We start from the raw sequence: 26,320 nt of genomic DNA, 5'->3' as shown, positions 1-26,320 counted from the left end.
ACCAAAACTTATTCTACTAAATTATGACAATGATTTCTAATTCTTTTATCATTTTGATATTATAAATCTATAATTATTATTTTAATTATAAATATATTAAAATTATTATTTGATTAAATAAATAAAATTTTAAAAATATTTAAATATTAAAGGAACCCGTGTATCGCACGAGATATATGTTAGTTCATAATAATACAAGAAACATGTGTTTCATTAACGGGAAAATAAGCAATAACATCGCGACAATTCAATATTTGAGAACGTTAATTGGGAACGTTTTTTGGAACTTTAACGTTTCTCTTGAATAAATTCGCGTATATTATTACCAGAGTAATTGGCAGTTTGTAACCCACTTTTATTTTCATTTTTGCGATTTAGGTCTACATTATTTTCTCTGTCAACTTACACCCTATAAAATTAATTTCGCTTCTATTTGCACCACATTGACGACTTTCCATCCAAGTTGTCCGTTAACTTTAACCGAATCAGGGGCATTTCAGTAAATTACTAATTAAACCAGAAGAAAATAAGAGTATTTGGTACTTTATAACCCATTTTTTGGGCATTTTTTCAATTCGGGTATATATTATGTTTTCTTGCAAGTTGCAACTTTAACTTTGAATTTCACTTTGTTTTGCATACCCTGAACCGTTTTTAAATTTTATATTAAGGGTAAAATCAAAAATTTATGGTTTCTAATAACAAATCGCCGGATCCTTAGATTTCCCGGTCCAAACCAACAAATAAATACATGAATCGATTGTAAATAGGGCTGAGCAAATCGAACCGAAACCGAAAAACCGAATCGTACTAATTCAGTTCGGTCTTGATTTTTCAGAAATTCGTTCTATTCGGTTCAGACCAAATAGACCAAAATAAAATTCGGTTTGGTCCGATTCTTTTAAAAAATATTTCGGTCTAGACCGAATATACCGAATAGACCAAATCATAAATACTATAATTTTATATTATATATTTACATATATCTAAAAATTATAATCATAATTTTTAATTTTTAATTATACTCGTACACTTTTAGAACTCTACATATCACCTTACTTTAATTATATTTTAGATTTCATATTTTTTGGTTTGAAATTTTTAATAAAATTTTATTTTTTTAAAAAAAATCGGTCTGTTTGGTCCAAAACCGGACCAAATCGAATTATTTGGGTTCGGTCTGGTCCAGTTCGGTCCAATACATAATAAAATTTCGGTCAGGTTCGATCCAAGAAAAAATAATTTTTCAATTTTTTGGTCTATTCAGTTCGGTCCGGTTTTGGACCAATCCGACCGAATGCTTAACTCCATTTGCAAATAACAAGCAAAAAAATATAATATAGACTCGAATTGAAAAAACATCCAAAGAAATGAGTTACAAATTGTCAATTACTATTATTTTCGTATGTTTTAATTAGTAATTTACTAAAATGTCCTTGTTTCCGTTAAAGTTAACGATTATCTTGGATGGAAAGTCATCATTGGAGTGCAAATAGAAGCGAAATTAATTTTTATGGGATGCATGTTGACAGAGAAAATAACGTAGATCCAAATCGTAAAAATGAAAATAGAAGTGAATTAAAAACTGCCGATTACTCTTATTACTATGCAGATTAGAGATGTGTCATATTTCATGACACTGTTTTAAACGAGCAATTTAATTTCATATTTCTGTCTTGGCAGTAGTTCTATGATAAAAGTAAGTAAAGCAAGGAGGACAATCGTAACAAATTAAAAAACACTGCAATTACAAACTAGAGCACTATTACAGATTTCGGAAATCGGAATTATTCGGTTGAGGTACCGATTTACAATTTATCGGACGATTTTTAAAAAATCGGATGATTTATCGGCGATTTATCGGAAATCAGTTAAATCGGACAAATATTTTGACCAATTTTTGAGCAATTTATCGGCGATTTTTGAAAAATCGGCCGATTTTTATAACAGACAACTAGAGTATGAATTAAACAGTGTAAAGTACAACAATTATTTATGAACGCCACAGTAAGTTTGGTACTTTTGTCATAGATTTGGTACTCTCATTTCATAGATTTTAATGTTCCTATCAACCAATAGTTTCTCTCCATTCACTCGTTTATCATTTTTTTAACCTTGGATTTGCTTTTGCGATTCCCAATGTCCTTCTGTAGAGCCTTATCTGCTGTTTCCACTATTGGTGCCCCTGCATTTTATAAAACCAGAAAATTATATTCCTAATTTTAGGATGAAAATGTGCAATCTAACGAAATTCTAAAAATCGGCCGACTTGGACAAGGGTTTAGTTGAATACTCGAAAATCGAAGAGGAATTGATTTAGATTTAAACGAGTAAATGAGTATTTAGTTGAATACTAAAAAATGGGAGAAGAACTGATTTTGATTTAAACAAGTAAATGTAACAAGTACAAATTTTGAATGACAACTAAATTTTGGAAAATTCATCGATAACTCGGACTTTGGAGACTCAACTGAGTAGAACCGATTTCAAGTTTTGTAACTTGACATTTATTAATTTAACATTATAATAAACTTAAATCAAATCATGTTATGTATAATTTGAGAAATTTCAAACATGCAAAATTTGTAAGTTAAAATTATATCCAACATTTACATCGGTTAAATTTGTCAAATCTCTAAAAACGGTGATAAACTGTACATATAATTTACTATTAAAGTCAATCTCGTTGAAGCACATTATGTTAACATGTTAACTGAATTTTTAGCTAAGATTATGTTAGAGCAAGTTTAATGCAATACTATTTTTAATGCCATTTTTATAATTTAAAATCAAATATGAAATTTTTCAGTACTTTATAAATGATAACTTTACTAGTACTAATATAAAACCCCACTTATATTCATATACATCTACCAACTAAATTTCAACACTTGTACAGTCACGTCATTTTATAACTATTTTGGTACGGATTTTGGATAAGTAGCATTATTAAAAAAACTCATTTCCAAGACCTTTTGTGCTATGTTTTATATTAAAACAACATAGTTGAATAATGATGGTGGATATTGTAGCAAACTTAAGAACTTAGTTACATATGATGATCATGATCACACACAAATAAAGAGGTTTAAGAGAAGGTGGGGTGGGGTTTAGGTAAGATCACCAACTGGTAGTTAGAGGATTGCACATCTTAACCAAACATCATCACCACCACCACCCTCGTTAACCAACGCCAACATTTCTAACTACTAACTCTACTTGTACTTGCTCACTTCATATTAAACCTTACCTTAATATTATCACACAACTCCCCCCTCATCTTATGTTAGTAGTAGTACATGTTTTTATTACATGATTTCAAGATTCTCATTTTTGAGGTAAAAAACAAAAAGAGGAAGTGACACACACGGTTATTATCAGAGAGAGAGAGAGTCATAGAGAGAGAGAGGGACTGAGAGAGTCACAGAGAGAGAGAGAGAGAGAGAGTAGCTATCTCACGTGGGTGTGAAAGGAATGATAGATAAGAGAATAGACACACACAAACACACACTTTTGATAAGAGAAAAAGTGAAAAGAGATTTTTATGATGAGTTATTGTGTACTTTGATCTTTCAAGCTCCAACAAGTTTATTTTTTTTTTGTTTTTAGTTGTTTAGTAAAATTGTGTGAAAGAGATTGATTGATGAAAAGGTGGGATTTTTCTTGATGGGGTTTGTTTCTGGGATCTGTATGTCTCTGTTCAAGGTGGATTGTTTGGGCTGATCAGAGCTTTTTGTTCCCCAACACACACACAGCTGTGTGTTTTGTTTATGGGTTTTATGTATGTATTATTTTATGTTTTTAATATAATTTATTGTTAACTTGTCTCAACTTTGTTTTCATGTTTCTTGTTTTGCTGATATGGTCTTAAAGATTTTGCTTTGTTTCTTGGTGATGACTGATGATGATGATGAAGAATTTTGGAATATAATTTAGCTGAGAATTGATGTCTGTGTTTTCTTGTGCTTTCTTGTGCTAAATTTGTTTAATTTTTAGATTCTGAATTTCTTCTATTTTTTGAGAATTTACTTGAATAAATCTTAGAATTTGCATGATTTTATATAATTCTGGTTTGCTGTTCTTTCCTTTTGATAATGTCTTTTAGGTACTTCAGTGATGTTGTGTTGGTTTCTTTCATCTGGTAAACAAAATCATGGACTAATGAAGATAAGGGTGTGGTGTGGGATGGGGGTTCTTTTGTTCTTGTTTGGTTTCTGTCTGGTTTGTCTGATATTCGGTAACTTACCGATTTCTTGGATGAACAAACAACATGTTTGTCAGCAAAAAAAAAGATAAAGAAAATCTCGATACATACTTTTGTTGCCTCTGTGTTAATTGCAAGTGCATAGATAGGTTTCTGGTATTTTTGGCTGTGGTTTGAATGTCATTAAGCACTCAAGGTCGGTTTGCTAACCGAGATCCTCTTGATATGGGAATGTACTTGCTATGCATGAAATTCTTCAAGCAACCAAAGATTATTTTAAAAGTTTGCTGTTAAGATGTTTAAATTTCTAGATTTGTATCTCATGACTGAGTATATTAAGTCTAATTAGGATCCTGAGGATCTTTTTCTAAAGGTCACTATCAACTAGGCATCTTAATCTTGTTTTACACTTCTCTGTTTACATCGACAACAACTGATGATCAATCAATGGTTGGTTGTAGGTGACAAGAATTTGAAGATTGACAAAAGGTTGATGGCTGCTTATTATCCTGCTTCAAGCAATGAAAGAGATTATGTGCCAGCTAACTATTCAAGTGAACCTACGCCCGGTTCTTTCTCGGGAGCGCCAGTTCTCCCAGGGACGATGATGTACGTGAGTTACTCATCTTCATCTGGACCATATGCAGATACATTAGTTGGGAATTCTCAACAGAACACTGGCATTAGTATTCCCCCTGTAGGTGTCTCAGATTCTACCGTCTTACACCATGAGTTTTTATCAAATCTTGGAGGAGCACGGACTGGTGAGCATAATTTTACCGCATGGAGGGATGGCAGAAATGAGATGATGCTGATGCAATCAATGGAAGGCGACACTAGTACTCTTCATGGTGTCCAAAATGTGCAGGGTCAGGGGTTATCACTCAGCCTTAGCCCACAAATTCCATCTGGAATACAAGCTTCCTCTCTGCAGTACAGAAGTCATAACCCAGTGGCCTCTTCATTTTTGAGTCCTAATACATCAGTTTCAGGGGAGAACCTGACTTTCAGAGATGATGAGACCTCCCAAAGTAAACAATCAAGAAACACTGAAAACATGAAACCTGATTTTCAAGGAGGTGGTTCTGACATAATGAAAGGGGATGTTTCTCCATACATGATGTCGAATATTGCGCGAAACATACCCAACTCTAAATACTTAAAGGCAGCTCAACAGCTTCTTGATGAAGTTGTTAACGTGCGCCAAACTTTAAAGAAACATGATTCCAAGAAAGACTCAGAAAGGGTCCCTAAAGAAGTTGATGGGGTTTCAAATAATGGAGCATCAGTGCCTTCTTCATCCAATGCACAAGATTCAATCAGCAATCCGAGCGAGCTTTCATCATCTGAAAAACAGGAACTGCAAAACAAGATGACAAAGCTTTTGTCTATGCTGGATGAGGTTAGACCAATCTTAATGTAAAGAATTGCAGTATTTTTCTAGAAGTTAATCAACTACCCAATTTTCTTCATCCCTTTGAGCTTTTTGTGATAATAAAACCAGATTGTCAAATTTGCACAAGTCATATTTTATAGCCTTGAAGGTTTTGCTGCTCATACGCGTGCTTTACTAGTTTTGATGTAAATTTATCCGCATATATTTGATAAAAGAATATCATTAGACTTGAGTAGCGGGGCTTAAAATTCTTTTTCATCGTACTGTTAATGCCTGTCTTTACAGTGGCCTTGCTTGACATAGTCACTCGTTAATGAATTTACTTAAATGAAACAATTGAAGTCTTAGTACACCTGTAACCTAAAATGTTTGCGATTCCAGTACTCGCGTGCACAAAAATATTTGTTCAAAAGTAAGGCAAGTTTTAAAGGATATATGTCAAGGACTCAAGGCTAAAGAACCAATTTAATCATTATCCATGTTATTCATGCGCATACTTTTAATCTGGTGTATATTATATGCCTACATGGTAATGTACTGAAGACATGTATCAATTTCCTTTCTTGCTATACCAACTATTATTGTAATTCCGATGTATGCCTCTACGGAGAGTAGATGTCAAGAGGTACTATAAACTCCTGCTTGATGATGACAACGTGAAAAGTGTCTGAAGTTTTGTTCTTCTGCATCCAAATCATCGGCAGTTACCTCTCATTCTATCTGTTACAATGTACATATTCCTTCTAACTTAAAAAGTATTGATTCATGGAGCATGAATTTCAGAAAGCTTAATGTCTTCCTTCCAGTATCTGATAATTACAATTTCTGGCGGACAGGTTGATAGAAGGTATCGACAGTATTTTCATCAGATGCAGATTGTAGTATCTTCATTTGATGTGATTGCTGGATGTGGGGCAGCTAAGCCCTACACAGCACTTGCTCTCCAAACAATTTCATGTCACTTTCGTTGCTTGCGTGATACAATAAATGGGCAAATCCGAGTTACTCAGAAAAGCCTCGGGGAGCATGATGGTTCAGCAAATAGCAAGGGAGTTGGAATATCTCGTCTCCGTTTTGTGGACCAGCAGCTTAGACAACAAAGAGCACTTCAGCATCTTGGAATGATGCAACAGCACACATGGAGACCTCAGAGGGGACTGCCCGAAAGCTCTGTTACTGTTCTGCGTGCTTGGCTATTTGAACATTTTCTTCATCCGTAAATTCCTCTATAACTTTCTTCAGTATCTTTCCGCTTTACTTTTCATGGTCTTTTATTTTTAGTTCAATGTCTAATACTTTCTTCCTTTATAGTTACCCTAAGGATTCTGATAAGATCATGCTTGCAAGGCAGACGGGTTTGACAAGAAGCCAGGTAAACATAATGATCTACATAACTTGTACCAGGATAAACAATAAATTCCTGCCCATGTATATGTGAATTTTAATAGCTTAAACTGTGCATACATCACTAGTAAAGCTTACTTCTTAGATAAATGATGGTGAACCAGCAAGTTTCAACCTCGAGAAATACCAGAAACATGACAAGCCACGTTAAGCAATTGGTATTGAGTACAATATAAATCTCTTCAGCACTACCTAGTGCTCCTTATTAGATTAGTTAATAATCTTAGTGATTGGATTTTGACGTTTATTCGGACAGGAAAATGCACTGCCTAGTGCTCCTTATTAGATTAGTTAATAATCTTATTGATTGGATTTTGATGTTTATCCGGACAGGAAAAAGATAAGTGGCGGTGCATCCATAAGTACCATAAGTAGTGTAATTTCATATTTTCTTTATATTAGTCAGTGATGGCAATAATGCTGCTGATGATTGTTATCCCTATCAAATACTGGTTAGAAATATCACAGACTCGTATATTTCGTACAACTCAGTTTTTCAATTTCTTATAGTTCAGTTCTTCGATGTCTTTGTTCAACCAAAAATCACAGTTAATGGATCGTATATTTCGTATCGTACAACTCAGTTCTTCAATGTCTTTGTTCAACCAATTTTGTATAGCTCAGTTCTTCAATGTCTTTGTTCAAACAAAAAGCACAGTTAAAGGCTAAAAAAGGCCGAAAAAAATGCCGACTTTGTAATAGGCTAAAAAGGTTCCGTTGCCGGGAATCGAACCCGGGTCTCCTGGGTGAAAGCCAGATATCCTAACCGCTGGACGACAACGGATTATATCTTATGTTAACTAGTTTCTTTGTACTAAACATGGTTTTGGTCTGGTTCAGGTATCAAACTGGTTTATAAATGCACGGGTGCGCCTCTGGAAACCTATGGTTGAAGAAATGTACAAAGAAGAGGCTGGTGATGCTGAAATGGATTCAAATTCCTCGTCAGATGTTGTCACAAAGGCTACAAATAGGGACTTGAAGATATCCGAGGATAGAGGGGAAGATGTACAAAATAGCTCAACTTCTACAGCAACTATGGAATGTAGCACCGGACAGTTCTCCGTATCAAATGCCAATCATGTCCCTGATGTGGAAATGGTCGGACCGAGCACTGAGTCAGTTTTCAACATTCTTAGTTGTAGAGAAAACGAAAGTCACTACAACGCAGAAATATCAAGGGAGGACCAAAGGCCCAGTGTAAATGAATACAACATCGTTCCAGGTACAATTGTTCAGCCAAATGAGAGATTCATGGCCACATACAGCATACCTGAGTTGGAGAGATTCGAGAACAGAAGTGGCATTTCACTTACATTGGGACTGCATCATTGTGAAGATGGTAGCAGTGTACCTATGTCTGTTGGCACTCACCATAATTTCGTCTCCATGAGACGGGACGATGTTTACAATCCCACAGCTACTCAAGTTGGAACTGAGACGGTAGATTTTGACTGCATGGATTCTGGGAACCGAGAACACAGGTTTGGTTCCTCCCATTTGTTGCATGATTTTGTAGCATGAGAAGTTTTTTGCTGCTGATGTTTTTCAGCTGCTAGTCACTAAGAGGCAGCTGCTCTTCATGCTACCGGTCTTTTATATGAAACACATTGTTATATAGTAAAAAGATTGAAGCTTAGCATATTTGTAAAGTTAAGATGCATAATATTTTTGTATGATATGTTGAATGTATATGTGTAGTTAGTTTGTAATTTCAGGAGAAATGGATCGTTTAGACGACATACTGAATCACCGAAATAGTTCAGTCTCGTGGAATTGTATGGACTGTATGACATACTGAATCACCGAAATAGTTCACTCTTCTGAATTTGTATGGACTGTATGTTTGATATTGATTCTGAATTCTGTAGTATTCATAATAGTTGTAATAGTACACTAGACCCTTTTATCGGTCAGATGATAAATTTTAATTTCATATTCGTAAATCAAATTTGTTAAATAATAACAGAAATTTGGACCGCAATTGACGAAACTCTTAGTTTTTTCATCTTAAAGATTTCCGATTCAGTTCACGTTCACTGATACAAAGATTAACAAAGAACCGTAAAATTTAAATTCGTTAATGAGAATCGGAACGAAATTGTATAACAAAATATATTGGAATATCATTTCAATTTTTCTTGTGTTTGTTCATGTCTCATCTCCAAGGTCATCTGGCATTCAATCAAAAACTTAAAGACCCCATAAAAGAGATTAAAATAAAAAAGCCCTCGGCAAAAATTACTATGGTTGAGTAGATCTTGCATTATAAAGCACAATCTTGGCTCATATCGTTGAGATATACAGTTTTGTGAAGATAAATCTAACGTATTTGTACAGTCTAATTCCGATCTCCATTTATTTTTATTTTTTTTTGCCACGGAAGGTAAAGATTTTATTACTCACTCAAATCTTTACAAAGAACATAAGAAAAAGCAGGGTGGACATTTTCCATATCCCACTTACGCTCAGCTATTGAACAGCTATACCTCGCTAGATAATGAGCTACTTTATTCGCGGAACGTTTAACAAAACGAATCAATACATTCTGGCTTCTTAAGTCCTCCAATAGGTGTCTGCAATCATTCACAACCTTCCCTAAATACGAGTAACTTGAGAAAGAACTGCGAATCAACTGAAATAACCTGGAGGGAATCAGATTCAACTATACCATTCGAGACGCTACTTCGTTTGAGCCAACTAAGGGCTTTTCTGATGCCTACACTCTCTGCTAGCTCGGGAGACGACTTTCCTAGAGAGCATTTTGACATGGCCTGGACAAGATGTCCTAAGTGGTCACGAACAACAATAGCATAACTGTAGCGATTTGGATCCGTGAATAAAACTGCATCTACGTTCACCTTAACACTATTTGACGATAAGGGACACCACTGTTCTAAACCGTCTTCCTGAGTCATGAAACTCAGAAACGGATCAAAATTCTTATCTTGAGCAGCTTTCCATTGGTTAAGAAAAGACAACGTTGTATGAACTACTTCAGGGACACTAACACCTCGCTGCTTCCAAACTATGTCGTTACGATTTTTCCACAAGAACCTACAAACTGTTACGTGGATACATATATCTCTGTTATTACTCTGCTCGAATACCAACTGGAGCCACTCAGTAAAAATATGATAGTCACCTGCAACTTGCTTGACAGACGAAAACTGATGGCACTCTACAGCAAATGAGCATGTGACAAGCGAATGTATAGCTGATTCGTCACAGAGGTTGCAAACTGGACACTGAGCATTAACCAGAATTCTTATGGCCTGCAGAGTATCTTTTGTAGGCAAACAGTTGGACGAGGCTCGCCACAGAAAATTCTTAACTTTATTCGGTATCTTCAGATTCCATAACTTCCTCCAAAACCCCGAATTATCCACTGTATTAGGCTGATTTTTGGATGCTTGGATGACATTATGGTCACTTTTCACTGAATAGTGGCCCATTTTCTCGTGGAGCCAATACCAGGTGTCCTTGTCATTTTCAGTAAGAGGAATGGAAAGAATCAATTCAGCATCCCTCTCCTCAAAGACGTCCAAAACCAACTTTACGTCCCAAGCCTTTTCATCGATCTTGAACAACGAAGCAACTTTCTGATTAGATATGGCCTCATTATCTGAGTGAACAAACGGGTCTTCGATTGATGGCAACCACGAAGAATTTGTGATGTCCATTGTTTGCCCATTTCCAATACAGCAAGAAATGCCCTGAACCAGTAAAGCTTGAGCTTCCATCACGCTACGCCAAATATAACTAGGGTTGGATCCCAATTTAGCTATTAAGAAGGACCAGATGGATAATACCTTGCTTTATAAGAATACGACTAACCAGCTTGTCCGGAAATGAGATTAGCCTCCATGTTTGATTTCCTAATAATGCTGTGTTAAAATCTCGAAGATTTTTAAAGCCCATACCACCCTTGCACTTGACTGCAGTTAATCTCCAACACATCCAATAGACGCTTTTATCTTTTGAACTGTCAAATTTTCACCAAAACTTAGACATTGCCATTTCCAACTCCTTGCAAATTTCAACTGGAAGAAGAAAGACACTCATGGAAAAGTTGGGTAAGGTATGTGCAACAAATTTTATTATAATCTCTTTGCCTCCTTTTGAGAGAGATTTCTTATCCCAATTTAATTAATGGTTATAAATCACCGTACAAAGTAAAACCTTCATTAATTAATAATCGATAAATTAATAACTCACTACAAATTAATATTTTCAAAAATAAATTTTTGATCCCGTTATAATAACGACAATGTATATGTAATCTCGATTATTTAACAATTTTGATAAATTAATAAAATTTACCGGTCTCAACGTTATTAATTTATAAAAAAATTAGTGTAAGCAAAAAAGAAGGGGCTTTTTTAAAAAATACCCAGGGCTAAAAATATCTTTGCAAAAATACTATCATTTTAAAAAAATTGTAAAAATAAATTTTAATTTGCAAAAATACTATTTTTCAATTGCAAATATACGATTTTTATAACTTAATTCTACTAAATGCAATTTTCGAGTAATTTCTTCAACTACATGTAACATCATGCAATAAAAAAACTCGATTCGGATAGTTCCATATCTTCTTGATTTTAGTCGATTCTATATTTTTGCAAAAAAATTTAGAAAATAGTAAAATCGTAAAAAAAAATTAGTATTTTTGATAATTTCTCGAAACAAGACGAGAAGGACGACTTATAAAAAAAGAAAAAGAAATGCGGAGGATAGGCTAAAAAAACCAAAAAACCCGACCCGCGAACCATTTAAGTAAAAAACACCACTATCTTGTTCCTCAAGTTGGGAATTTCAGTTTTAAACACACCTTCTCTTCACATCTCTATCTCTCTCATCTCTCTCTCTCTCTCTCAAATTACAATCTCTCAAATGTCAGGCGAGACCGAAGAAGCCGTTCGCCGCCGCGTCGGAACCGCCGATTACCGGAAAAAGCTACTCCAACACAAAGAGCTCGATTCTCGTGTTCGCGCAGGTTCGTTAGATCCACTTTCTCCAAACCCTAGCTCCTTTCCCTCTATACTCATATCCTTGTCTATCGTATCGTAACGTATCGTATTTAATCGTTAGATGTAGATTCGTATTGTTTCGTACTCGATTGTGTGTTTATTATGTTCAATTAGATTATTTGTAATGATACAAGTATTGATTATCTAATTGTTACTTGTTCTGTTTATTGATTAGTGCTTGGCCTTGAGTTAATGATACATTTTGTCGGTTTCGGATATTACTGGATATAGTGTGTTTTTCACCTCAGTTAGGTTATAGTTTTTATATTGTTTCGTAATCGATTGTGTGTGTTATTATGTTCAATTAGATTATTTGTAATGATACTAGTAGTGATTATCTAATTGTTAGTTGTGCTGTTTATTAATTAGTACTTGACCTTGAGTTAATGGTACATTTTGTCGGTTTCGATCATTAGTGGATAGAATATGTTTTTTTTACCTCAATTAGGTTATAGTTTCTATATTTTTTCGTAATCGATTGTGAGTTCTATTATGTTCAATTTAATTATATATAATGATATTGATAGTCTGTTATTTGTGATATTTGATTGATTAGTACTTGACCTTGATTGCATGATACATTTTGTCGGTTTCGATTATTAGTTTATGTAACGTGTTTTAGGAAGTCAGTTAGGTAAAAATGTTGGCTTTGAGGCTTGTGATTTTGTATATGAGTGCTTTAGCTGGAATACATTAGGGTTTAATGTTTACGGTTGATTATATGAGGTTAATGGATTTATTTAGGTGTAGTGCAGTTTTAGTGAGGGACAGATGATATGATTTTGGTGCGATATTTGATATTGTTTGTTTTTTTGGTTAAATAGTGAGAGATAGTTTGCGTACTGTAAAAAAGGAGTATGCTAAGACTGAAGATGATTTGAAGTCGCTTCAGAGCGTTGGGCAAATTATTGGTGAAGTCTTGAGGCCGTTGGATAATGAGCGATGTAAGTAATGTCTTTGATTTATATTTTATGTTGAATTAATTTGTTTGTTATGTTAAATATTCCTCTGTTAATGTGTATGGGTTTCAATTTCAGTGATAGTTAAAGCCAGTAGCGGTCCAAGGTATGTGGTTGGCTGTCGTAGTAAGGTGGACAAGGAGAAACTCACTGCTGGAACAAGAGTAGTTCTTGATATGACTACTCTCACAATTATGCGAGCTCTACCCCGTGAGGTTAGTTATACTTTATCTTCTGGTTTCTGATATGCTTGTTTTGATGTATACATTTTGTTCCTGGCTTATAAACTTTAGGAGTTTGGTGGTAATAATCTTCTTTGTTTGTCAGGTCGATCCAGTTGTGTATAACATGCTTCATGAAGATCCTGGAAACGTTAGCTATTCAGCTGTTGGAGGTCTCTCAGATCAGATCCGAGAACTCAGAGAATCCATAGAATTGCCTCTGATGAACCCGGAGCTATTCTTAAGGGTTGGCATTAAGCCTCCCAAGGTAAATTACACAGAAACACACTTCAATTGTAATGCAGTTCTGCTTTAGCTTTATTTGAATGCAAATTGTTGACTTACTGCAAGTTTTCTTCATATGTTAGGGTGTTCTTCTATATGGACCTCCTGGAACAGGCAAGACACTGTTAGCAAGAGCAATTGCTAGCAATATAGATGCCAACTTCTTAAAGGTAAGACCTTTAGGCTATGTTTGTTTCGATCGATTGTAGTCCCTTGACTCTTACCTTATTTATCTGACATTTTAAAGGACTCGTATTCCATATGAATAAAGTAACAGTCCGGAGGAAATAATCCCTTGAAACAAACACGGCCTTAGTTTTTTGTTGCTACCTCATGTCCCTTTTTTTAAATTGTGTTTCAGAACTCATAATATAGGTAAATAACTTTCCCATATGGTAAAATACAGGTTGTTTCAAGTGCCATAATCGATAAATACATTGGCGAGAGTGCAAGATTGATCAGGGAAATGTTTGGTTATGCTCGTGATCACCAAGTAAGGCTAGAGAAGAAATTTATGGATATTTGGGACTTTTGGTATACAGAAACATGTATGTTAGTTTGGATTCCTGAATTTTTTTTTGTCCACAGCCATGCATCATTTTCATGGATGAGATTGATGCCATTGGAGGACGCCGTTTCAGTGAGGGAACTAGTGCTGATCGTGAAATTCAGCGAACACTTATGGAGTTGCTAAACCAGCTAGATGGTTTTGACCAGCTTGGAAAGGTTTTGATTAAATTAAATCTAGATGCTGTTCATCTTATTTCACTGTTCAACCAACCTTGTTTTGTTTATCTTTACAGTCTATTTAAATATGTAATCGTGGTTTATATCAATGATATAGGTAAAAATGATCATGGCTACAAATAGACCAGATGTTCTAGACCCGGCACTTTTACGTCCAGGCAGATTAGACAGAAAAATAGAGATTCCATTGCCAAATGAACAGTCAAGAATGGAAATTTTAAAAATTCATGCTGCTGGAATTGCCAAGCATGGGGAAATCGATTATGAGGCTGTTGTTAAGCTAGCTGAGGTGAGTTGCCCATGTTCAATGACTTCTTAATATCATTTTTCAAATTTGTTGAAATGATGTTTTGACAAAACACATTTCCTAGGGGTTCAATGGAGCTGATCTTCGTAATGTTTGCACCGAAGCTGGGATGTCAGCTATTCGTGCTGAACGAGATTATGTAATCCATGAAGATTTCATGAAGGTACAGTTTACTTGAAATGGATTTCAGGTTGAACATAATCACTACTGCAGAATCGGACAATACAGTGTTAATAACCACTTTAAATTTTCTGTAGTAATCGAGTTATTTTATGTTAATATCACGTAACAAGGATCAGCATGTTTAGACCTCAGAAGATTTAGTACTTAGTTTAATCTTTGCCAGTGTTTCAGATACTATTGCTATATACTTGATACAATCAGTTCCGTGAGACATATTATGCCTTAATACTTCAAATTGTTTGAAGTTTCCCACAATTCTTAATCTCGTTCTCTCTGTCTGTTTATGGCCTTAAATATGTGTGCATTTTTCAAAATTGTTTGCCTAAGGAGTGGCAATGTGTTTGACATGTCTCAGGCTGTCCGCAAACTGAATGAAGCAAAGAAACTCGAATCAACTGCTCATTACAGTACTGATTTTGGGAAGGAGTAGTAGTCAACTCACTGGTGATTTCAGCTGAGGTAGCATATTGCTGGAGGAAGACAGGATCATTGTTGCGCTTGCCTTTGTACACCTTCGTGGCTTGGAATCACTTGTCTCGCATCAACTTTTATCTTTTTACGGAATCTTGTTATTGTTTTAGTAAAGGTTGAAAGCAAGTGCTTGTGTTTGTGAGGATAAAGAAATTTATTGCAGAACTGTAGTGTTTTAAGTCTCGAGATCTCTTGCTTTCATTTGAAGACAAACCACTGTTATGTTTTGCCATAAATTCTTCACCAGATGCTTAGTTAATATTGCATTTACATGAGTTGGGAAATTGTGTTTTAATCAACTTGCATACATCAAATAGTGTCTGTTTCTCTATTATTCTTTGAGTTAATAAGATTTAATAGTTAAACGCTTTAAAATCATGTTTGAGCGTGAAACATATACTCTCTCCGTCCCAATTTATTCGTCATGTTTGACTTTTTGTGGTCAAATTGAATTAACTTTGACCATAAATTAAACATCTATCTTTCATTATTTTGAAAAATCGAAGAATACCTATTGAAGATATTGAAGTAGATTACGTATACTTTTTAATGATATAATTTTTATAATTTTTTTCGATTATATACTCTATGAAATTTTCAGTCAAAATTGGGTCAATTTGACCGTAAAAAGTCAAACAAGACAGATAAATTGAGACGGAAGGAGTATATGAAAAGAACAGAACGAATTAGAGCAAGGGATACATCAGAATAGAAAACAGAGAGTTGAGAAGAGAATGATGCATGAAATTTAAAGCTTAATCAGTTAAAGGGTGAATAACCTAAATAAACTGTAGCCAGTTCTTTCTTTCTTTGCTCACATTTTCCCAATCTATACATAAAAGAGAACATGTTCAAGTGAACAGTGATAAACTAAAAGCTAATATTTGTTGCAATCCAAGAAAAAAATTCCAACACAGAAGCTGCCCGACAAAGTTGATGCATTTAACTATAGTTGGCCTGCAACGGCTCGTACATTATGGGGAAATTGAAGAGATAAAGAAGCAGCTCGGCCTGATTAGCAAGACTTTTTCTTGTCTTCTGTGCCGCAGCTAACATGACGGCCAACAGATTCCTAATTCAAGAACCATAACTGAAGTCGTAAAGTCTGCCACAAGATTCGCGGACACAAATTCAACCGAATAATTGACACACAGAGCCGTCTTGTGACATGTAACCTCAAGTTCAATGCAACTAGTTCAATTTAAGTGCATCCAAGGCTTGCTGGTGAAGTTCTTTGTCCCCAGCTGCCACCACATTAAAACCTGGAGCAGAAAAATAATAATTAATTTCGTAATCTATATTTATCGCCCACATATAACAAAGCTTTAAATGGATCTTTGGCTGCACCGACCTATGTTTCAAACATTGTCAATAACAAAAAAATATAATTTTTTATTCATTGTTAGAAGAGGTAAAAGTTCGATACTCGGTAACATTTATCAGTATACAATTATAAAAAGAATAATTTTACAAATTCTTAGTTAAAAAATAAAAATACATATGGTTATATAAAAATAAAAAATAATTTGTAAAGTATAAGAATTTATAGAAACTATTAAACCATATGTTCGTTCAGGGATGAGAAGCTTGCAATAAGATAGAAGTGTAGCTATGTAGACAACCTATGGTCAAATCAAAGGTGCTTTAAATATCCTAAACCTTAAGCTGCTTCATGATTCAGAATTTATTGCCAACTACGCCTATTTTACAACTATAAGACCTTTATATAGTTGTTGGGATAGTTTATATGCCAACCTCCATAGCTATACAAAATCCGGGGACACAGATTTAACCAAAAAAATTGATAGAAAGAGCCGACTTGTGACATATAACCGCAAGTTCAAAGCAACTAATTCAATTTAGTGAATATCAACTATTAAAGTGGTACCCCAACGTCAAGTAGTTTGATCAGATAAATCATGTGACAAAAGCAGGACAATAAATGGAGTTGGATAAGAAATGTACTTGGTGCATGTGAATCTGAAGTAGCTTCCCAGCTGAGATGGTGTCCATTCCAGTCAGTTATAACTCCACCAGCGCCTTCTATCACTGGTATTAGTGAAAGAAAATCATATGGCTGCAAAAATAATAATTAGATCATTAAAATAAAGAACAAAAAGAGAGAGTTGGTGTCATAGATAAATTTCCTAAAGATTCTTCATGATTCATTAGAGTTGAACTACGTATAACACGAGGCTCTGTAGTTGCAAATGACTTAGTTTTGCATACATATGACATATTCACAAGGCATACATCTGTACATTTGATTATTCCAAACAAAGCCAATACAATTACAAAAACTATTACTTAGTCTTGTCTCAGTTAGTATATTACTTAGTCATTAAAAAAAATAGTAACCCCCGACTACTTAAATTAAAGCTGTTAAATTATTCCGTTACAATTTTTTTTTTCACTATTGAGGACATGAATATAATTATCAAAATACTACGTATTTTATTTTCTAAATATAAATAAGATGTTCAATCAAATAGGATAACTCTGAATTTCGAGATTAGTTGTTGGATTGTAACTATAAAGTAAATTCAAAGTGTTTTTAATGTAAATATGTGTTCTTTTAGAAGATACACTTAAAAATATATTGACATCATAATGGAAGAGAGAAAGGGATAAAATAATATGTTTGACCCCCTAAAAATTGGTAATGCGGTTTCATTTCTCATCCACTAGACCAAACCCAAGTTACGCTATGCTTTCATAATCATATCACTATTAAAATGACATCATATTTCTATAAAATGTCATATTACGCTATGTTCTTATAGGATTCAAAGTTATGTTACCATATTTTTATAACCTGTCAACATTTACTAAAATATAACTTATTTCTATTTTCCACCTTATCATATTAGTTTAATTTTTCTACAATAAAACCAATAAAACATTATAAACATGATGACGAAAATTATGAATATTTAATATGCCATAGCGAAGCGGGCACATTGACTAGTATTATATATGTCGCCTACTGTGGAGCATATATATTCTGTTCAAAACATGCGGGAGTAGAGTGCCTAATAATGTCAAGCAGTTGGAGAATTAAAAGAGTACTACTGACCTTAAGGCCAGATTCAATAACAAGATCCACAAATCCAGAGGCCAAAAGGGCGTAAGCATAACAGTCACAGCCATATAATGGCACTTTTACCTGTACAACCCCATAGTATTTAGAACAGGAAAAAGAAACTAACAGAAAAACAAGATGACAAAGGTAGAATATTGGAAGCTAAGCTATTACTCTTAATTGCTCCGGAAAGAGGTAGAAACTAAGATAAACAACAACAACAATAACAGACCTTACTTCTAACTTGACCAAAAGCCACTTCAGCATCTCCACTGAAAAGATGAGGACTGGTCGTGTACCTAAATCAGAAAAGTTTGCTTATTAGCAAATACTTTCTTCACAAAACTTAGGTATAGCTAAGAACTTAAAAGTTTTCTCCATATATATCTGGAGAACATTCAAATCATTATGTATGTTGCCCTAGTTTCTACTTTATCCTTTGATGTTTGATCTTGTTTTTATATCTTGCAAAACAGAAATTATGACAGAAGATTAACATACATATAGGCTTGTGAAAGCTTTGCACACTTGCGTGTAGATACTTCTTGTCCATTCAATGTTGTTGTTCTTCCAGTAATACCTATCCATCTTTCCCTCAGTATTGGCTGATCAATTATTCCAAAAATCTGATATTACAAATGAACATATTAAATCAAGAAGAAAAGTATGGAGTATTTTCTATGCGCTGTAATCAGCGAGAAAAAACAGTTTTGTACAAGATTGCAGGCATTGATACACCTACGCTAGCACACAACACACAAATCTAATCGAGATGTGTTTTAGGTGCAACAAGCATAAGTGCATAACAGACATATGAACATATGAAATGTGCAAGTATTGCTTGCTTCTTTGAATAACATGTATTTTGCTACAAAGACCGTATAATGCTTTTTATGTACTACAATAGTCTGACAACTCACTTATTTCTAACTTACAGCATCCAACTAAGTGATATGTTTTTCTTACCGGTTTACCTCTGTGTAGCAGCGCTATGAGAGTTCCAAACAATGGCTTTCCTAAAATTATTTTAAGAAGTTACGACGATTTCCACAGGTTTAACCTAATCAGATTCACTTCAAAACTATAAAAGCATACCAGTAATGAAGCTCTTTGTGCCATCTATTGGATCTAAAACCCAGACATAGTCTGCAGACTTTTCCTTACATCTCCATCCATTTTCCTCTCCAAAACTGCAAAAAGAATAATCTATAACTTTGGCAACGAAACTAAAAAAAAACATATGACTAACATGCAACATTTTGAAGAAGTATAGCCCAAAACAAGGAAAGAGAGCTCTTTTACCACTTTAAATGTGCATTCTGGGATACGTATGAGGAAAAAATATAACATGGTCGCGCAATGCACGAGCTATTATGCATCATAGGAGATGAGTGTCACGTGATACACATTACAGAGCTGTACCACAAAACCATGCATTGTGCAAGGTGCCAAAACAATCTACTGCCTCGAATAGTGTGTAATGCATTAATGAAAATACGCATCTCACAGTAATGCATGAAATAACTTTGCACCTTACGCCATCCTCCAATAAAAATCAAACTGAAGGCACAGTTGTCAGTACTGCAGGTGACAGACATTTCGAGAATAAAGGCCCATTTACTATTTTGGGCATATTTTAATGTGGTAAACAAGGCCAGCACCCGGAGCATAGATAGGACTAGAGTACATATAGATATTTACTTAGCACTGCTAAGGTAGCAGTCATTTGTTAAATAGGAATGCAATATCGAATTATTGTGATTGCAGAACTTGTTAGCAATTGAATACACTCCTTACATTGCATGATTAGGAAAATGTTGCTGCAATATCAAAGTCATAGCTGCCTCAGCTTCTTGATCAGCAATTGTCACTGGACCTAATTAAACACATCAAGCAAACACCCAACAACAGTAAAAATCATAAATATTCCATACGCAATAACCCAATTCAAGAATCACAACATATTCAATTTTTAAAAACAAAAACCAACTTAAGAAACACAAAAAGATTCAATTTTTACAACAAAACCCAACTCAAGAAACACAAAAGATACAATTTTTACATCAAAACCCAACTCAAGAAACACAAAAAAGATTCAATTAGTGCATCAAAACCCATTTCAGGAAACAAAAAAAGATTAAACTTTTAATCAAAACCCAACCCAATACCACAAAAAAACACAAAAAGATTCAATCTTTCTTCAAAAAAACACACATACTCAAATCTTGTTTATCAACAATATCAAAACTCTTCCTAAAATACTTCCTAATAACATCCCCAGCAGCATCAGCAATTTGATTTCCAATCAGAGCAAACCCATCAAGCTCTTTATCACTATAATCAAACTCCAAAAGGGTTTTAGCTCCATTGCAAAGTGTGGACTTTGAAGTCATTTTTAAGCTAAAACTATAAAATGGGCTGTTTAAAGTTGGGACATTCAATGAAAATTGTGGGTTTTTGAAATTGATTGAAGGGTTGTTTGTAGAGAGAGAGAAGAGAGCGGTGTTTGGAGAGAGATGGAGAGATTGAGAGAGGGTTTGTGTTGGAATCTGCATTTGCAATTTTAGTGTGTGTGTGTGTTGAGGTGGAAATTGACGTCTCTATACAGTGAGAGTGTACTATTTGTATGTGTATTCCGGCTACTCTATAACACCTCTTGACAGAACTGATAACCTTTTTGGCACGAGCACGGTTCTAAGTAATACTCGGGTTAATTAATGGTTCTAGATTTCGGAAATCCGAAATATTCAGTTGAGATACCGATTTACGATATAATGGATGATTTTTAAATAATTGAATAATTTATTGGCGATTTATCGAAACTCGGTCAAACCAGACAAATTTTTTTGACCGATTTTTAAGCGATTTATCGGCGATTTTTAAAAAATTGGCCGATTTTTAGAACAATATACCGATTAGATTTTTAAAATTTGACTAATCATAATATGTTTTTTTTGTAAATTAATATGTCAAGATTAATAAATTAAATATTATATTAAGTTGGTTTTTAAATATGTCAATTAAGTATTTCAATTAATTTTCGATTATTCGATTAATGGCTGTGGGATCGTTTTGACTAAAATTAAAATTATCTATGAATTTTTTTATAAGATGATGTCACTGAAGTGGTCATTCTTAAATTTTTACTGATAATATGATTATATGAGTGTAAAAGCACATGGTTTGATTGATATTTAATGGTATATTAAAATGTGACATCTGTTAAAATATATTTTTGATCAAATTTGACACCAGGAATATTCCTCTGGCCGTTCAGGACCATGAATAATTCCTAGCCGTTTATTGATAAAAGAAAACTCAATGTTTAACCGATTAAACATGTTGGAATTCACGGAGTAGAATTTATGATTATATCTCTTGAGGCAAAGGCTGGTACTTAAATAGGAGTTAGAGTTACTTTAATTCACGTAATTTACAGACTATAACTATTGCGTAAGCTCATGAATTCACTCGATCACTAATTTTAAAATATTGTATTTACACAAATAAATACACAATTAATTATTTTATTTGTTGACAAGTCGTTGGGCTAAATACTGAGATCAATACAGCTAAAATACGGAGGATACAAATAAAGAAACAAGTGTGGTGTATAAAACTATAAATCATTCCTCCACACTGTTCACCCAACTGGTCTCCCCTGAACTATTTATGCAACCCAAATGAATGAGTCTGTTACCACTTAACCTTGTGCAAGAATAGTTCTCTAAGACTGAGATCTAAATAGCTAAGTTGCAGGTCTTGACAATAAAAAAGTAAAAAAAATAATATAAATCCTATTACTGTTTTCATAAGCATGACTATGAGCTCCACCAACTGACACACTAAGGTGTGTGTGTGTTTCTCTGCATACCTACGGAGAAGCTCGTTGCTTGGATGATTTTTCCCAGAAGAACCCCCTCTTTTGAGAAGAATGGCCCTCCGAAAAGGATTTAGTTCCCTTCAATCCAAATGAAAAGTGCCTCTTCAAGAAATGTGTCGCAGATGTACTCTTCCTGCTAGAACACGCGCCTGTCTTGGAACTGCTCATGCCACAACTTTTCTGACGGTTGAATAAAGTGAGATCATCACTGAGATCACTATCTGCAACCTTCTTTTTGATTATTTTGCTAATCTTAGTCTTCAGATGAGCCAGAGAGATTTCAGATCTTAATGCTTTTTCAGATAATTTTAAGGTCTGCTTCTCTCCTAGTGTACAAACAGGGCAGGCAGGGTCATACTTGCTCAATTCTGGCGGTGTCATATTCTCCAAGCACTCGACATGATAAACATGTCCGCACACTAGAACAGCAACCACAGCAACCTCATTTATGCCAATAATACTCTGTCTCGCCCATGAAGATTTTTCAGTTATGAGCCTTGAGCAGACCCCACAAGTTGTAACATCAGCACATGAAGAAGAAAAACTACGACCACTGGACCGAGTCAGCTTACTTCGAGTGATGCCCAATGACTCGCTATTAAAAGACCACCTATCGCTATGAGAAGCTGCCATAAGCTCAGGAAAACCAGGAATAAACCAGTTATCTGAAGAACCGCCTTGAGATCCCCCCATTGTTTCATTGCTCCATGCAGGGAGCCCAAAAGTAGAACCTTCTTCAGAAATTGAAAAACTTGGTGACCTGAGCCCTAGAATCCGGTTAGCTGATACTTGACGTAATAACTGGTGTCCTGGAGAACGGCGAGGGTATCTTGACGGAGTTGAGCTAGCAGGAAGAGAGTGATGTTGATATGACAAAGGAGATGTTTGTAAAGATGAAACTGAACGCGTTGAAGGTGACATCTTTGTGGGAGATGGATCTGAAATTGCTGTAAATTCTTTTACCTGAAGTCAAAAAAGAAATAGAAAAATGGTCAGATAAGAGACAAGAAAGGCAAGTAAATTACAGACTACCATACTACATGTTTTCCTGACAATGAAGGTAACTGGTTTTATTACCTCTGTTGAATCTCTGGAGTTCGGTGGATCTGCAAGAAAAAGACAGGACGATATATCAAACCAAACAGTAGGACGGTAATATACTAGAAGAAAACTTATAAAGTACTATCTAAGGATTGCAAAAACAAAAAGAAAAAAAACAAAGACCTATAATTAAGGTACACCACAGGGCTCCAACAATATTCTTTTTCTAAATAGGTAGTAGAAGAAAAAACAGCAATTTACGAACTGAAATATTGCATCTTAGTTTGTCATTAATAAACTAAATCATGTCAGAATGCTTATGAGCAATGAAGCACCATTTTCACAATTGAAAATTAAGTCAACATTTGAGGTACGAGTAATATAATATTTAAAGAAATGTATAAATCAGTTTTGCAGCAAACAAATTTATAACAATTAAATCATTAACCATCAGAAGTTTTCAATGATACTTAAGTGAATTCAACGGAACAGGGATGAAGTGTACGTTCTGAAAACATGTAGAGAAAAAGGTTTGAAGGCACAGCAATGCAGAAAATCCTTAACTTTTTTCTTTTTATTTACAATTAGAATTACCTGACGGAGGAACACATAGAAGCCCTGTATCTCCTTCACGAATTGGGGATTTCTGCCTTGTATATGACCGGAAACTATCCAAAGGACTTCCTTCTTCTGATACATAAGCACTTCCTACCGTTGTACGGGATTTAATATCGAATCCATCATTTCTGTTGACTCCATCAGATAACGAGTTCAAAGACATCTCTTCCCCTGCAACTCGCCGACGGTTATCCCACCGAAAGCTCCATGATGGCGAATAACGAACATTCCTCTGTATTACCTCACTTCCGGATCTACTAGCTATAGTTATATTATCCTTAGCAGCAACACAGCAAGCAGCCCCCATGCTCAATCACATTCACAGTACAGAATAGTCAAATGCAAGAACTACCAATAGGCACCAAGAATCTTATCATATGATCATTCTGAGAAAATAACTCTAGGCCAGATTATTCCCCTGCAGTAACGTAATATGTCATCTCTCTTAAATATTTTTATCAACATAAATGACTTAAGAAGATATATATAAATACCACAAGCATTCATATCTAAGTGCAAAATAATGAAAACTCACTATTACGAACATCAAACTACACATTGTCTACTTCTTACATACATGAATGAGTCCAGAACGTAATACCAGATCACCGAGAAAACCAACACTTGAACTATCATCTCAAATTACTCCAAACGATAAAATCTAAAACGCCAACTTCCCATTCAAATTATCACACTCCAATCCACAACAAAACAAGTAACCAACAGACACAATGCACGATACACAGTTTCAGTTTCAATACTCTACTTCTAAACATCCATCAAACGCACACTCTTTCCGAGAAATCACCTCACACCCAGAAATGGACTCAAATTACTCATACTTAACAATAAACCACATACCAAAACCGACCATCATCAATCTTCAATCTATTACCAATAAAACAGTTCCATTAATATAAAAACAGCATTTCCTATTCAAGTCTATTCCACGTTTCAATATTCAAGGAAAACAAGGAAGCAACACAATGTGCAATACACAGTTTCAATACTTCACTTCTAATACACTGTTTCACTAGGAGAAATAATCCACATCCAGAAATGGACTAAAATTACTCGTACTTACCAATAAACCACATACCAAAACCGACTAGCATTAATCTTCAATCTATTACCAATAAAACAGTTCTATTAATATAAAAACAGCATTTTCCTATTCAAGTCTATTCCACATTTCAATATTCGAGGAAACAAGGAAGCAACACAATGTGCAATACACAGTTTCAATACTTCACTTCTAATACACTGTTTCACTACGAGAAATAATCCACATCCAGAACTGGACTAAAATTACTCGTACTTACCAATAAACCACATACCAAAACCGACTAGCATCAATCTTCAATCTATTACCAATAAAACAGTTCCATTAATATAAAAACAGCATTTTCCTATTCAAGTCTATTCCGCGTTTCATTATTCGAGGAAAACAAGGAAGCAACACAATGTGCAATACACAGTTTCAATACTTCACTTCTAATACACTGTTTCGCTACGAGAAATAATCCACATTCAGAAATCGACTCAAATTACTCGTACTTACCAATAAACCACCGACGCATCAATCTATTACCAATAAAACAGTTCCATTAATTATCAACACAGCATTTTCCTATTCAAGTCTATTCCGCCTTTCGATATTAAAAAACACAAAACACGAGTTATACTGTTTAATTCAACCTAAATTCAATCAATCTCACATCCTAATTTCGACAACGAGCACACGAATAATCCGAACCGCAACGAAACGCAACCAAACGCCCTAAACATAACAAACTAACAATTCAAACCTATACACACACAAAAAACACCATACAGATCCTAAATTAATCAACAAAATCAAAAAAAAAATCAACAATTATAAAATTTCAATCCAATCATCATAAGCTCATACAATCACATAAATGATAAAACAATCACATAATTTTAATTCATACAAATTAAATTCACAAATAAAAATCAAATAAAATACAGAAATCAATTAAAATTAAAATAAAAAAATGAAGAGTGATGAAAAAGCAAAGCTCACCAACTGAGGAGAGGTGTGTAAGTATAGGTGTGTGTATAGATTGAAGGAGAATATGGTTAAGATGTTATAAGGAAGAGTGTGATGTTGTTTTAAACGGTTTTGGTAACGGCGTTAGTGGTTTGGAGGTTATGTACTTCTGTTTGGGGGCGTCATGCTTGTTAGGTTATCACGCCGTTAATCACACATGTCGACTTGTCCGGGATTTTTTTGTACGGAAACCATTTATGATTTATGATTAAGAAAATGTGCGAATAAATCCACGGTTGTAGGTATTGTTTCGAAATTATCAAACATACAATTTATTAGGGATGACAAAATAATCCGATCCGACGGATATCCGATCCGAAATTCAAAATTTTAGATTTACCGAACCCGATTTTTTGGATTTGGATTTGAATTTAATTTTTAAACCCGATTTTTTTTGGATTTGGATATTAGG

General features: G+C 34.5%; 4 protein-coding genes and 1 non-coding gene across 5 annotated transcripts; 2 read left to right on the top strand and 3 right to left on the bottom strand.

The window, feature by feature from the left end:
* The first annotated feature begins 3,030 nt into the window (after positions 1 to 3,030).
* LOC141683635 (BEL1-like homeodomain protein 7) lies at positions 3,031 to 8,827 on the top strand. The gene is made up of 5 exons (XM_074488370.1): positions 3,031 to 3,781; positions 4,666 to 5,606; positions 6,437 to 6,816; positions 6,912 to 6,972; positions 7,845 to 8,827. The coding sequence occupies exons 2-5, from the start codon at positions 4,698 to 4,700 to the stop codon at positions 8,526 to 8,528; spliced, it is 2,034 nt and encodes a 677-aa protein (XP_074344471.1). The 5' UTR covers positions 3,031 to 3,781; positions 4,666 to 4,697; the 3' UTR covers positions 8,529 to 8,827.
* Positions 7,717 to 7,788, bottom strand: TRNAE-UUC (transfer RNA glutamic acid (anticodon UUC)). Its single transcript has one exon. It is a non-coding gene; the product is annotated as a tRNA-Glu (tRNA).
* Positions 8,828 to 11,801: 2,974 nt separating the features above from the next.
* Positions 11,802 to 15,485, top strand: LOC141684376 (26S proteasome regulatory subunit 10B homolog A). The gene is made up of 10 exons (XM_074489302.1): positions 11,802 to 12,003; positions 12,862 to 12,981; positions 13,075 to 13,211; positions 13,324 to 13,485; positions 13,586 to 13,672; positions 13,909 to 13,995; positions 14,091 to 14,228; positions 14,347 to 14,538; positions 14,621 to 14,719; positions 15,095 to 15,485. The coding sequence occupies exons 1-10, from the start codon at positions 11,901 to 11,903 to the stop codon at positions 15,167 to 15,169; spliced, it is 1,200 nt and encodes a 399-aa protein (XP_074345403.1). The 5' UTR covers positions 11,802 to 11,900; the 3' UTR covers positions 15,170 to 15,485.
* Positions 15,486 to 15,874: 389 nt separating this feature from the next.
* Positions 15,875 to 20,980, bottom strand: LOC141687143 (bifunctional phosphatase IMPL2, chloroplastic). The gene is made up of 9 exons (XM_074492311.1): positions 20,511 to 20,980; positions 20,090 to 20,168; positions 19,388 to 19,482; positions 19,259 to 19,308; positions 18,794 to 18,918; positions 18,525 to 18,591; positions 18,287 to 18,376; positions 17,176 to 17,287; positions 15,875 to 16,472 (listed from the first exon to the last, which is right to left on the bottom strand). Exons 1-9 carry the CDS (start codon positions 20,845 to 20,847, stop codon positions 16,402 to 16,404), a joined length of 1,026 nt encoding a protein of 341 aa, XP_074348412.1. The 5' UTR covers positions 20,848 to 20,980; the 3' UTR covers positions 15,875 to 16,401.
* Positions 20,981 to 21,748: 768 nt separating this feature from the next.
* LOC141683995 (uncharacterized) lies at positions 21,749 to 26,036 on the bottom strand. Its single transcript, XM_074488830.1, has 4 exons — positions 25,882 to 26,036; positions 23,811 to 24,252; positions 23,253 to 23,281; positions 21,749 to 23,138 (listed from the first exon to the last, which is right to left on the bottom strand). Exons 2-4 carry the CDS (start codon positions 24,139 to 24,141, stop codon positions 22,167 to 22,169), a joined length of 1,332 nt encoding a protein of 443 aa, XP_074344931.1. The 5' UTR covers positions 24,142 to 24,252; positions 25,882 to 26,036; the 3' UTR covers positions 21,749 to 22,166.
* Between the last annotated feature and the right edge of the window lie 284 nt (positions 26,037 to 26,320).

This window comes from Apium graveolens, chromosome 9 (assembly GCF_009905375.1).
Source record: "Apium graveolens cultivar Ventura chromosome 9, ASM990537v1, whole genome shotgun sequence".
In the NCBI taxonomy this organism is placed as follows: Eukaryota; Viridiplantae; Streptophyta; class Magnoliopsida; order Apiales; family Apiaceae; genus Apium; species Apium graveolens.
The sequence above is the reverse complement of the archived record's forward strand: the minus strand, read 5'-3'. Positions and strand labels throughout refer to the sequence as shown.